We start from the raw sequence: 13,419 nt of genomic DNA on the forward strand, positions 1-13,419 counted from the left end.
AACAGGAAAAACTTCATGCTGCTGTCTTCCGACCTTTCCCTCTTATCTCTATGTGCACATGATACAAGACTGCCCAGTTTAACACACGAAAAGTGTGTATACATGTTTGCCTTTCTACCTGTCCTCTGTCTATTCTTAGGCAGAGCTTGGCAGTGTTCACATAGCCTGTGGGTATAAATGGCTGACAAGGAACATCTGCCTTTCTGGAGACTGCAACTTTAAATTTCAATATCTAAGATTATGTTCATCAGAGAGGTAGGGGGTCACCTATAGATGGAAATATCTTGCTCTGATTTTGAAGCCTCCACAGAGGCAGTGACTTCACCACAAGAACAGGCTATGTTTAATACTTTACACTCAAATACTAAAGCTTATCTTCAGCAGGACTAGGAATAGCAAAGTGGGGAAAGCAGGCAGTCGGTTTGGTGCAGTAACATTCTAGAGCAACTTTCATGATTCAATGCAGAGGAAAGGGCTTCACCTAGGGCTCAAGCTAAACTGGGGTAGCAGATAGGCCTTCCCTGAGGAATCCTGCTCCTTGCACAGGCCCCTGATTGCAGATCTTCAATCAATTACTGTTTAACTAACAGGAAAGGTAATAATAACTTCCAAACTAATTTTCATAGAGGTGCTGAAACAGCTGAAGTTCAAGCAAACTCTATTGTAAGCAGTTACCAGAAACTGAACATATCAGACTGGTTTGTGTACATTTTCTGTTAGTAAACTTCCTTTGTGGTGTTTTGGTCCATGTAATAAAAAATTACAAAACTTCAAAAGGAAAACAAATGAGCAAGTTTAAATATTTTTCTTGCCTAATACATTCTTGCACCATACAATCTTTTATGAAAGGAAAAAACCCCAGTAAGCATGGTACTTTTCAAATCATTTTTATTAACAACAATATGGATTCAACTTTGTCAAGAAGTTACAGTTAACATTGTAATGTACTGGCTAATGTTGTTGCAGTGTCAGTGGAAGCAGCCTTCGTGCTTTCTAAGTCTGTTACGAGACTGTCTTTTTATCTTTCAAAGAAGTCAAAAATGCTTCCAATAGCAGATGATATTGGATATGTCTGGAATTGTTCTATGTGTGGCCACAGCTGAATGAATGGCCACATTTGCATCCAGATGAATGAACAGGAAAATATTACATGCTTCCACTGACGCTGCAGGGGACAATTCTTATTTCAAAAACCAATTAACCTTTTTTAGACAGTGACAGCACTTTGTGTGATGTTGTAATCCATTTGAATTAAGTCAATTAACACACTTGAAAAAAAATGTGAAGCAGAAATATCTGGGGCAAATTCTTTTCTGACCTGTATTTCATTCAAACCTAATGAATCCAAAAGGATTGCATGACATATGAGTCAGGATAAAAGTGTGCCCAGAGAGGCAAGTCCATTCCTGGTATAGGTGGGTTCAGTTCCTTTAAAGGTCAGTGGAACTGAGCCTGATTATCCCAATGGAGGCTGAACTTCACCCAGCTGGGCAGTGAATTCATTGAAGTCAGTGAAGCCATCCAAGGATGAATTTAGCCTCAGGTGTTTAAACTCTTTTTTCATTCCTTTGCTGTTATATTTTCTTTTCCTGCTTACTCCTCTTTTCTGATTATTCTCCTTTTCTCTGTGCTTTTTAAAAATGTCCCTTTTCTTCTTCCCTTTTTACATCAGTACTTTGTGCGTTATTTTTTACATAGTCAATGTGACATGGGTAAATTCAGCTAAGTATTAGTTTCCTCAGGAAATAACTGGAATATTACCATTTTCACTTTAAACAGATGCCCAACAAAATAAGGATTTGAATCTGAGCTCCCGATTCAAGAAAAATTCTTGCATTCCGTAGAATGAATGAATTCCATAGAATTTTTGCTTGAGTGAGGATTGCAGGTCCCAATCCAGAAATATTACTGTACATCAGATGTTCTACTATACATCAGCAATTCAGTATGATTTGACTTATCACAGAAGAGCAGGTGAATTACTCATCACCATACTATAATGAGAGCAGTCACTCTAAGTAGGATTATTTCAAAAACATATGGAACAACCGTGGGCACTGTGAATAAAAGTGTATGATCTTTGCAATCTTGAACCTTAGGCTAAAACACCGTATTCATATTTAAATAAAAAGTATAGATCATATAAGCCAGGAGCAAATACAAATTTTTAAACAAATAATCATCATCAAAACTATTCTTTTCAGTTCTCTCTTCAATCAGGTACAAGAAACATGCTGATCAGAAAACAGTTATTTGGATAAGGCTTAATTCCTGAAGCTCTTACTTAAGTTCAAATTCTCTCTTCAACAATCCTCAAGTGGATTGTAAATCAGAAAAAGAATTGTCCTTTGTCCCTACTCATGAACAATTCTTATTAGCTGCCATGAGCTGGACTTTAATAAGCAGCTCAGGACAAGACTTGAAAGGCCAGACAGGTCCTTCTTTTGTGAAACCAATGAATGACTGTCAGTCATGACACTGTCTTTTAAAGAGAGAGCATAGAAACAGGAAACTCCTAATGAGGAAATATGAGCAAAGCTTATAAAAATCCAAACAAACAATTCTTCCTCTCCAGAAATTCATATATTCACTACTCTTTCTATTTTCTACCAATATTATGTTAAAAAATTCCTATATGATAAGACTTGCAGCTACAAAAATAATAATGGTGAGCATAAAAGAAAAAAAAATTAGGATTTTAAACCATAATTTGAAAAGATATGATCTTCTGGATTTATCAGTACTTTGTAAAGATATTAACATTTTCATACATAATTTATAGAACTCATTCTTTTGTGCACAAAATTGTATTAAATAAATTAACTTAAAATTAGAAGGACTCAAGCATGTCATTTAAGGCAAAAATACCAAGTTTCTGTGAGATAAATTATTAGCAAAACCCAAGGCCCTGTTTCTATGCAGAACTGGTACAGGCAGGGCCAATGCTCAGTTCTCCCACTGACGCCTTCCGGGCTCAGTGGGGGTGCAACCATCTGCTAATGCAGATGAACGTGGAAGAGTGGTGTCCAATTCATGATGCCTTGATTTTTCGATTTCGTCAAGGAGGGGAAGGGAATTTCATTACTGACACACAGTTGCCATGTGTCCCATCTCTTGCTCCTTAACTGAACCTAAGTGCAGGTTTATGCTTAGGCCAGCAGGAGGTTTCATATGAAAGGCAAGAAAGGCACCATAAACAGCTAGGAAAAAAGAAAGAAAAGCCAAAAAATCCCTTGTAAGTTTTAAAATTTTGGATAGAACTTTAAAGTTACAAATTGGTCTGGATAAACTGCAGACATTCAAATAAGTTAATAGGTAAATGAACTGAGATGTGGAAAAAACCCTATTTATCCTCACAAAATTACTGTTGTAATCAGGCTTAGGATGATCAGACTGCACATAAAAGCAAGAAAGGCCGAATGTGGTAAATTATATGGCAAATCAGTGGTGAGGAAATTGTGCTTCAAGGTGTCTTTCAGGATTTAACAGCTGAAATTTGCTCCGGCATAAGCCATGGAACACTGTACCATCCGTGGACCCCGTATAACAACACAAAATATACACTCTAGAGTTTGCATGTACTTTCACATAATACGGCTGTCATGTAACATCCAGGAATACTTCTGTAAAGGAAATATGGAAGCAGAAATTACAATGGTTTCATAGTAAACAGATAAAGTCCTTCACAATACAATCTACAGCATTTAGCCATGGTTAAGACTGGAGTGATGTTTTTGATGTACATAGTAAGTTCCCAGGTATGGGCCTTGAGAAAACACTGCCCTGAGTGAGCTGGCACTGGCACCCCCATACATTCCATGTTCCTGCTGCTGGAGGGAAGCTGAGCCCAAGTCGGGTTGTCTACAAGCCTGTGGTGCAGGTGGGGTATAAATCTGGGGGAGACAACGCACAGAAACCTTGTTCAGCTGGGAAGAGCAAGTGAAAGCCTGTTTAGGGTCTGCAAGGGATCTCCCAGTGGCAAAGCCTTGCTGGGGGTGTGCAGATAGGCACTAATGCTGCTCCTGCATCTCCGCAGAAGTGAAGTGTGGGTTAGCATAAGAAAAAAAGAGGATGTATCAAGCAGGAATGCTCAGACTGATGTAGGCTTTGAATTTGAAAACTCTGGTATTAGGAGGAAGGAGTGTGAAGGTCCTTTATTTAAGAGTTCACAAGAAATGACTGCAGCTGGGACACAATGTTGAGCTGTGAGTGTGACCACTTTCCCCTCTCTCCTCCTCCCTTTTTATTTAAAAGCAAACAAACAAAAACCCCCTTGCCTTCAGGTTTGGTTTTTTTTTTTTTTTTTTTTCAGTTAAGGTGGTTCTCCCTACTTCTATTATCATTTCTGATTGCCTACGTGGCTTTTTTTTTGGAAATAGCACTCAGTATCTGTGACTGACAGGCTGGATTTAAAAAAAATACATCTTTTTGACTCTTTACCTTCCTTGTTTTATTTTCTGGGATCATTTCCCTTCCTGCCCATCTACATCCACATTAGTTTTTTTTCTTCATTGATTGTGTTGTCTTTCTCTCTTCCCTGTTCTGTCCTCTTTAGTTTTACTCTGTATTTCAGTTCCTCATTTTCCTGCCTTTCCCAGCCTTATGAAGTGCTGTTGTGGTATCAGGTTGGGAGTGCAAGGAAAATTGCCAAGATTTCCACAGAAGGAAATACTGTTTCTACAACAAAGGCAGTGCCTGCTTCCTTCCCTCACCTACTGCTGCCAGAATGTTTCAGATTCACAAGATAGCTCCTCAGTGAGACTGAAAGAAGGACAGATCCCCCTGAATTTTTAGTGCACTCACCCAGGTTATCCACTTCTGAGGCCAGCCTCAATCCTTAAAATACAAACTTTTCATAGGAAAATAGTCCTTGTTATAAAGAACAATGTGATAGTGGTGTGCCACATACTTTTGCCACAGCACTAAATCACCAAAAATCAGATGGATATTAACATACTGTTTTTCAGAGTTAAAAATAACTGCTTACTGATGAGCTAATGTGTGTATCTTGCAACTGGCAGCCACTTCTAATCCCTTATTACTGGTTTCCTTGGTACCTTGCTAGCAGCTGTAGATAATTTTTTTTTGTTGTAAACATAAACTATCATCTAAATCAGGACATTATATATATATATTTAATTAGTTCAGAAGCAAAGTGCTTTAAACCTCACGATTTTTACTTCTGCCCTGTAGAAACGGCACTAGGTCTAAATGCTCAGATTTTTGCTTTTTGATACATCCTGCAGCATTGGCTTTGTAGGCAACTCATTATTTAAACCTACTGTACTACATGAAAGGCTGCTGTACTGTAGGTGTAAATTTGAATGTCAGCCATCACTTAAACATGCATTTTCATGCAACTAGGAGATATGGGCTCATTCAACTGCTTTGCAGATTCATCCTGATTTTTGTATTTAATCTTATTAAAAAGGCTTTCAAAACAGTTCATGCTATGATATGTATGACTAGAGGAATGACTCAGCCAATGAAGAAAGCCCACAAGCTGTTATTTAAGTTTGACATGGAGCAGACTGAGTGCTTCTGTACCGTCTCCTGGCTTGCAGATGCTTTGAGATGATCTTGATATTCCAGTCCTTAGAGAGTCAGCAGAGAGAGTTGTTTCCACTAATGGGCGCGAAATGGCTTCAGTAGTCTCTGTTCCTGCCTCTGTCTCCAACTCTTCATCAGTTATAAATAATTTTGACTCCCTCCATTTGGAGTATACATCTTGGCTACCTCTGGAACCACTGGAGTCACTGCCAGCAATCTGTACATTCAGTTCTTCTGTTGATTGTATAAGGTTTTGTACAGATAAAGATTTTCCTAAATCCATTTGCACCACAGGTTTAACTGAGAGCAAAGGTTCCCCTTCTGTATCCAGACTTTTTCTCCATGTGAGATCCTTTGTTGCACTGGGCTGTGCAACTTGTCCATTATCCTTTGATGCAACAAGGCAAGCGGTGACATCGGAAATATTTTCCTGTGTGGTCACAGGAATAATATGAATGGGCTCAGGCCTATTGATATGCTTCATTGATGAGAAAGGTGGTATTTGTAATGTTGTTGGAGTTGCTGGCTTAGTTGCCTGGTTTATTTGGTTTGATGTATTATTAACTGTTGCAGGTCCATCGTTTGGCACTTGCGTTGCTTGACTATGCATAGCTGGACTGAAAGCATAGTAAGCCTGGGTGCTAAATTCATTTGGTGTCAGTATAAGCTGTAGGCCACGAGGCAGATTGGCACTAGCTGATCTGGATACACATCCACTAATTTGTGCAGAATTAGACAAATCTTTGCTGTCTGATGGACTCTGATAATCAGAAGTCTGCTCACACTCAAAAGCTGGCATTTGAAATGAAGCCAAAGTGAGCGCGGATGCAGATCCTTTTCGCAAAACTTGTTGATAAATATCTAATAGACAGTCCAGTTTTGACTCAATGGATTGTACCTACAGGAGGAGAGGAAAAGGTTAACATTAATGCCAAATACTGATTTAAAATATTTGGAACCCAAGCAAAGGGAAAATGTGACTGCTGAAGAGAAAAATGGAAGTACCTTGGTATACGCTATTGACCTTTGAAAAATAATGTCAAAAGCCATGCAAATTTTTCATGAGCAAACTGGCAAAGGGGAAAAAATTTAGTAACCTGTGATTTTTCATTACTTGCTTTTCTGTATATGGAAGACAGTTAAGGTAATACTATTCATATCAATTTTACTTCAACATGTTAATGAAGCATATATTAGAAAAAAATATTTTACCTGTTCAGCCTTTGAAACTGGCAATAAAATACACAAAAGGCATGAAACGGAGCAAGACAAAGCAACATGGATAATGACTCTACCTGTTTCTCCACCTTGACTACACGCCCTAACATACTGAGGTCATCAGTTGTCTCATTCTCTGCAGGATTCTTTTCTCTACTTCTTTTATCTGCTGTGATTTGTCCTTTCCCAAGAATTTGGTCAACACTGTAAGAGAAATCAAAAGATGCTGTGATTCCTGAAAATGGTGATGATATGGAATGCTGTATCCGTACATTAAAAACTAAAATCCCAGTACTTCAGCAAATCACTTGAGAAAGAAGACAAACAATTTTATTAATTAAGAAAAAAAAAGTTATTTTTGAGCATTTGAGGCTGCTTTTCTTTTCTGTTGGCACTAACTGGGGGCCAGAACTCAGCCATCATCTGGGAGAGCAAGGGCTAGACTTGTTGAGAGGGGTAGCGAGGAGGTGGCCTCTCCAGCAGCCTGATGTTGTGGAGGAACAGACATACCAGTGCCACCCTCAGCTCTCCCATCAGCATTGAGTCCTGGGAAAGCTGTCAGTTTAAGGCAGGAATCTCAGCTCTAATGCTGGTAATGATACACAGGAGGCAATGGTTTTTTTTTAAATTATTATTATTATTGCTAGGAATCTAGAACATAAAAACCACACACATACTACATTACCAGTAGTTCCCAATTTCTTTTATATGAAAAGAAAAAGTCTGGGTTGGGAGAAAGGCAGTTCTCGATGTCGACTTCATCCTTTTGGCAACCTCCTGACTAAATTTCTTGTTTATGAATGGACTTTACAGATAAAGGATTACCTTTTCTATTGTTCAGACTTCCATTTTCTGAGGACAGTTTAGATACATGTCTTTTTGTTTGTTTTTACCCACAATGTAATTTCTGGTTCAGCAGTATTCACAGAAAGAAGCTGGACTGAAGATTGGATGGCACTTTGTACCCAAATATAACACAGCAATGTTAAATGTTACCAATATTCATTATGCACTGAATGACATAAGATGCTTATGCAGAGCAGAAATGATTTTTCCTTACCGTGACTGAAGACTCTTAATCCTGCATAACATGTCTAGATGACCTGCTGAATACTGTTCAATGACATCTTTGACATCATATGGACGAAGTGTTTCCTTAAACTTTCTCTTTGCAACATGAAATTTCATAATTCTGTGGGGAAAAAGCATTTCACAGATTAATCTTCAACAGTTGTGAAACAATATAATATATTCCACTGACAAAATTTGACAGTTAATTTTTAAATGGAAGATACTTTCAATACTGCTTGTGCAAGTGAACATTTCCTTTTACATAATTGTTTTTATAAGTACAAATGTGTTGCAGCTATCCCTTTGAATTGTTATTTAAGAGAAATCAGGTAACACTATTTTAAAGAGTGCAGAGCATGTTTAGTTTATCATTATACACCTATTTGGCTTTTTTATCCTAGGTGCCTGATATGAAAGTTACTGAAGTACATACTTAACGTAAACCAGGATTAGTCCCACTGACTTGAGTGGGATATCTTGTAAGCTACATTTGTGCTTAAGCTACTTCTGTCCTTGTTAGAGGAAAGTTTCTCTATCAATTCGATTACACAAACATAAATAATAGCAATATTCTTCTGGTGCTCATTTTAAGTTCTTTGCTTTCTATTTTGTAAAAAATTTAAATTTATGCACCCAATTAATTTTTCATATTTTTTATTTTTAATTAACATTAATTTTTAAATTTAAATTTAATTGATTTAATTATCTTTTAATTTATTTTGCTGACTTAAGACCAGACTTTGCAGGCTAAAGAGAAGTTTTCATATTTGTTCCATATAGAAAGCTATGTGAATTATTGTTTAATTAGCATTGGTGATTTTTTCCTTGAATTTTATTGCAGAATAGTAAGTATCAGATAACAGTAAATATCAAAAAATTATGAATGGCATATGTTTTTTATGTGAGACTTGCAGAAGTTTCTGTGATGCTTATGTGAATATGTGATGTCTACTGAGTAGCTCTTCTTAGAAAGAAAAGCTTGATATTAAATTGCAAATTTTAAATAAATGTCAAATTTGGAAAGTAAATGACAGTGAGCCAATTTTCCAGGTCAGCTGGTAAAACCTGCAGTTCTCCTTGGTTTACATGAGAACTGCAGAAGAGAGAACTGCAAGAACTGGGAGAGAAGCTGAGGGATCCAGGTGTATTGGCCATTCTGGTCTGTGTTACAGAGCTTATGAATCTCCATTAGGGCCAAACTGCTGATATTTGCTATCTATTGCAATTAAAAACCCAGAAATAGTAAATTAGTATCCTACTCCAAATGCCAATAATTCATGCTAATATATTCCCTCCGTGTTTTCTATAATATGTATTTAGCAGCTATAAGATAACAAATTATAATAAAAACCAAAACAGGGCTCTCATTCTGTGATAAAAACAGATGAGTAGTGTTTTAGTGGAATTTAGGAAAATCATACTTGGTATAGTTAGGACAGACATTATGATAATAGGTATGTAGACTCAGATTAAAAGTATATAGTGATCCTTTACTAATTTCTGTATCATACATAAACATTCTTCCAGATAACATCAGCCTTTTCCCACAGTTCTTAAGTTGTTGATATTTCCCATTCTGGTAACTTCCAGTTAAAAATGAGATCTCCATGAAGTTTTAAGTATGTCAGATGATGCACTTTCCTCTTTTCCATTGTCAGCCAGTTCTACAGACTAATGGCTTTGGGTGTCTTTTGTAATCTGAAGGCCTCTGAAGCTGGGATGAAGATTTTTTTTTTCTTTTAGCTGTCAAATGATGCCAAGATGTCCCGTTCATAATAGTCTGACAGCACAGACAATCTCCTGGAATCTAGTTCTTATTCAGGTTACAAAGAATAAATGATGTAGCTGACATACAAGAAAGTATCATTCTTTTGTTATTATTCTCTCTGTTTTGGTGGTCACAATTTTTTACTTCACAGTCTTGATAAAGTAAAAATATGAAACTCTATTAGAACAGCAGAGCCACAGGATTAATGGCATAATTGAAGACAACTTAATTTGCCACAACTGGGTAATTTTACAAGAGAAGAGACAGAAAACTAATTTTTATTAACAGCCATACAAGCTTCTTAATCAGTGTGCACAAAAGTTTTCATTCCTGCTTTGCAGCTTTATAACAGGTTTTTGGTTATCAAGGCAGTTTGTTCATAATGTTCAAAAGTCAAACACAGGATCGAAAGCATCACATCTGTATCAGCAAGGTATAACTGTACTATTTTTGGTTTAGTATTAGCTCCCTGGACACCCAGCCTCATGAGCTGGGAGATGGGGAGGGGAAGCAGATTGAGGTCAGTACAGTTGAAGAGGAGATAGTCAGAGACCTGCTACACCACTTGGATGCACACAAGTCTGTGGGACCGGATGGGTTACACCCAAGGGTGCTGAAAGAGTTGGCAGATGTGCTCGCCAAGCCGCTTTCCATGATTTACCTGAAGTCATGGCTAACTGGGGAGGTCCGATTGGACTGGAGGGTGGCAAATGTGACACCCATCTACAAGAGAGGCAGAAAGGAGGATCTGGAAAACTATAGACCTGTCAGTCTGACCTCAGTGCCAGGGAAGGTCATGGAGCAGATCATCTTGAGTGCCATTAAAAATCATATAGTAGACACAAATGGGATCAGGCCTAGTCAGCATGGGTTTATGAAAGGCAGGTGCTGCTTGACAAACCTGATCTCCTATGACAGGGCAACCCGCTTATTGGATGAGGGAAAGGCTGTGGATGTTGTTTACCTTGACTTTAGTAAGGCCTTTGACACAGTTTCCCACAGCATTCTCCTGGCCAAACTGGCTGCTCGTGGCTTGGATGGGCACACACTTTGCTGGGTAAAAAACTGGCTGGATGGCCGGGCCCAAAGAGTTGTGGTGAACGGAGTTAAATCTGGTTGGCGGCCGGTCACAAGTGGTGTCCCCCAGGGCTCGGTTTTGGGGCCACTCCTGTTTAACATCTTTATTGATGACCTAGACGAGGGGATCGAGTGCACCCTCAGTAAGTTTGCAGATGACACCAAGTTGGGTGGGAGTGTTGATCTGCTCGAGGGTAGGGAGGCTCTGCAGAGAGACCTGGACAGGCTGGAGCGATGGGCTAAGGCCAACTGTATGAGTTTCAATAAGGACAAATGCCAGGTGCTGCACTTAGGCCACAACAACCCCCAGCAGCGCTACAGGCTTGGGGAGCAGTGGCTGGAGAGATGCCAGTCAGAGAGGGACCTGGGGGTGTTGACTGACAGCCGGCTGAACGTGAGCCAGCAGTGTGCCCAGGTGGCCAAGAAGGCCAATGGCATAGCCAGCAGGGACAGGGAAGTGATCCTGCCCCTGTACTTGGCACTGGTGAGGCCGCACCTCGATTACTGTGTTCAGTTTTGGGCCCCTCACTACAAAAAGGACATTGAATTACTCGAGCGTGTCCAAAGAAGGGCAACGAAGCTGGTGAAGGGTCTGGAGCACATGTCGTACGAGGAACAGCTGAGGGAACTGGGGTTGTTTAGTCTGGAGAAGAGGAGGCTGAGGGGAGACCTCATTGCCCTCTACAACTACCTGAAAGGAGGTTGCAGAGAGCTGGGGATGAGTCTCTTTAACCAAGTAATAAGTGATAGGACAAGAGGTAATGGCCTCAAGTTTCACCAGGGAAGGTTTAGACTAGATATTAGGAAGCATTTCTTTACGGAACGGGTTGTTAGGTGTTGGAATGGGCTGCCCAGGGAGGTGGTGGAGTCCCCATCCCTGGAGGTGTTTAAGAGTAGGGCCGACATAGTGCTGAGGGATATGGTGTAGTTGGGAGCTGTTAATGTTGGGTTGATGGTTGGACTGGATGATCTTCAAGGTCTTTTCCAACCTAGACGATTCTGTGATTCATGTGATGCCACATTAATTAATTTCAGCAGGGTTTGGATCAGACCCATATTGCTCACTTCGTTTTGCTTCAAATATATAAAATTTTAAATAAACTGTGCAAAAAACCCTGAAGGGTTATAAAGGACTGGCATTTTTAAAGCCTGCAAGTTAATTAAGAACCAGAAAACCTGAATTCTTTCAGTGATGGAGCCTAGCAACTGCTTTTCAGTTATCAATTTTAGTTGATTCTCCATAGTTATTTACTGTCAATTTTAAAAACTCAGTTGACTTTCTATATCTTGAAATAACTATGTAATTGAACTTGATAGGCTTGAACATCCATCCTGAAAGATTATTCCAACCATATAGAGCATATTCAAAAATAGTGAACAAAAAAGCCTTTGTGCTTCCTTCATTTGTGCTTCTAGAATAAAAAGTTGCTTATTCTGGTGTGTTCTTGTATGATAAAAATGAAGGGTTCAGTTATGCAGGCACAAGTGGGTAACCCACCTGTGCAAAAAAGGGAAAATAAGCACAAAATTATTCATACCCCAAGTATGGAAGCACCAGCCCTCAACACAAACAGGAGGAACAGGGTAAACTACAGCTCAGTCTGTCTTTTCTAGTTGTACCACACGGGGGCAAACAAGATTCATCATAAACTAAACTGAGTCGCCACTGGCAATACTGAACTGCTAGTACTGACCCAACAGCAGCAATTGGAAGTAAGAAGTAACCCAAAAAAACAAAACCGTCTAGTCCCCATGACTTTTTAAAACATTATTTGTATTTTTAAATCGTTGTATGCCACGTAGTGAGGTGGTATTTTATAACTCAAATCTAATGTGATAGACGATACATGGTTGTAAACCTATACAAGTCACAAGCATGACAATTTTTTGGGTGAGAATTAGCCATAACAAGTAGCCTATTTCAATGATGCATCCAGAGGAGAGCGGAAAAAAAGTCTTTTGTGTTGAATTAGACCAATATATCAAAGTGCTTTGTCTGTAGCTAACATCTAAGCCACAGGTCCCACTAATTTTCACATTCCCCGGTACTTTGTAGAAAGTTACAGGTCCAATACCAACTTTTATCTTATTGACCCTCAGCAGCCGAAAGCAGAATCCGTTTCATTTAACTCTTGTCAAATGCAGGATCAGCACTTATCTAGAATTACAGTGTTTTCTGAATGTGTAGGTTGCATATCTTTCCTGGCATTTGTTGCATTTCTACTTCCATTCGTGTTGCCCCTTCCAGTAGTAAAAGCTATTCCTCTTGTCATTAGTGTACTTTACTGAGACCAGCACCATGTCAGAACATCTCTAATCCTCTGTGCAGCCCTGTCGTACTCATGTTATATTTTTAAACCTGTATCTTGTCAGTCTTGTCACTATCTCAGGAAGAAATGGCACTTCATTCTACTGGGATTCAGGTAAACTCATACATGGTTACTGCCTTGAAGATTAAAAGACAGGCAGGTTGTTTTACCCATAGCTAGATGAGGTTGTTTGCTCACTTACTACATCAGGAAAGCAGGTGCACACAGATCTAGTGCTGGTTCCTCCATCTTTCTACCCTTACCTTGCCAAATAACCCTTCTTCCTGGTAAACTGCAACGTGCAGAAGAGATCAGGATCCGATATAGAGAGGCCAACAGACAAAGGTGGTTGAGAGATAGTTCCACTACATGTGGGGTGAGTGGGTCAAAATTGCTTCCTCTCTCGGGTCTTGACCTGGACTAACC

At 39.1% G+C, this 13,419-nt stretch overlaps 1 protein-coding gene across 1 annotated transcript in view; it reads right to left on the reverse strand.

Moving 5' to 3' along the window:
* Positions 1-872: 872 nt before the first annotated feature.
* KCNQ5 (potassium voltage-gated channel subfamily Q member 5) overlaps positions 873-13,419 on the reverse strand; it is a 295,778-nt gene continuing 283,231 nt past the window's right edge. Inside the window, exons 12-14 of the mRNA XM_074819752.1 lie at positions 7,829-7,960; positions 6,846-6,972; positions 873-6,448 (exon numbers count right to left, since the gene is read on the reverse strand). Coding sequence (XP_074675853.1) covers positions 5,507-6,448; positions 6,846-6,972; positions 7,829-7,960 — 1,201 coding nt within the window. The 3' untranslated portion in view covers positions 873-5,506. The remainder of the gene's footprint in view (positions 6,449-6,845; positions 6,973-7,828; positions 7,961-13,419) is intronic.

This window comes from Strix aluco, chromosome 3 (genome assembly GCF_031877795.1).
Source record: "Strix aluco isolate bStrAlu1 chromosome 3, bStrAlu1.hap1, whole genome shotgun sequence".
Classification (NCBI taxonomy): Eukaryota; Metazoa; Chordata; class Aves; order Strigiformes; family Strigidae; genus Strix; species Strix aluco.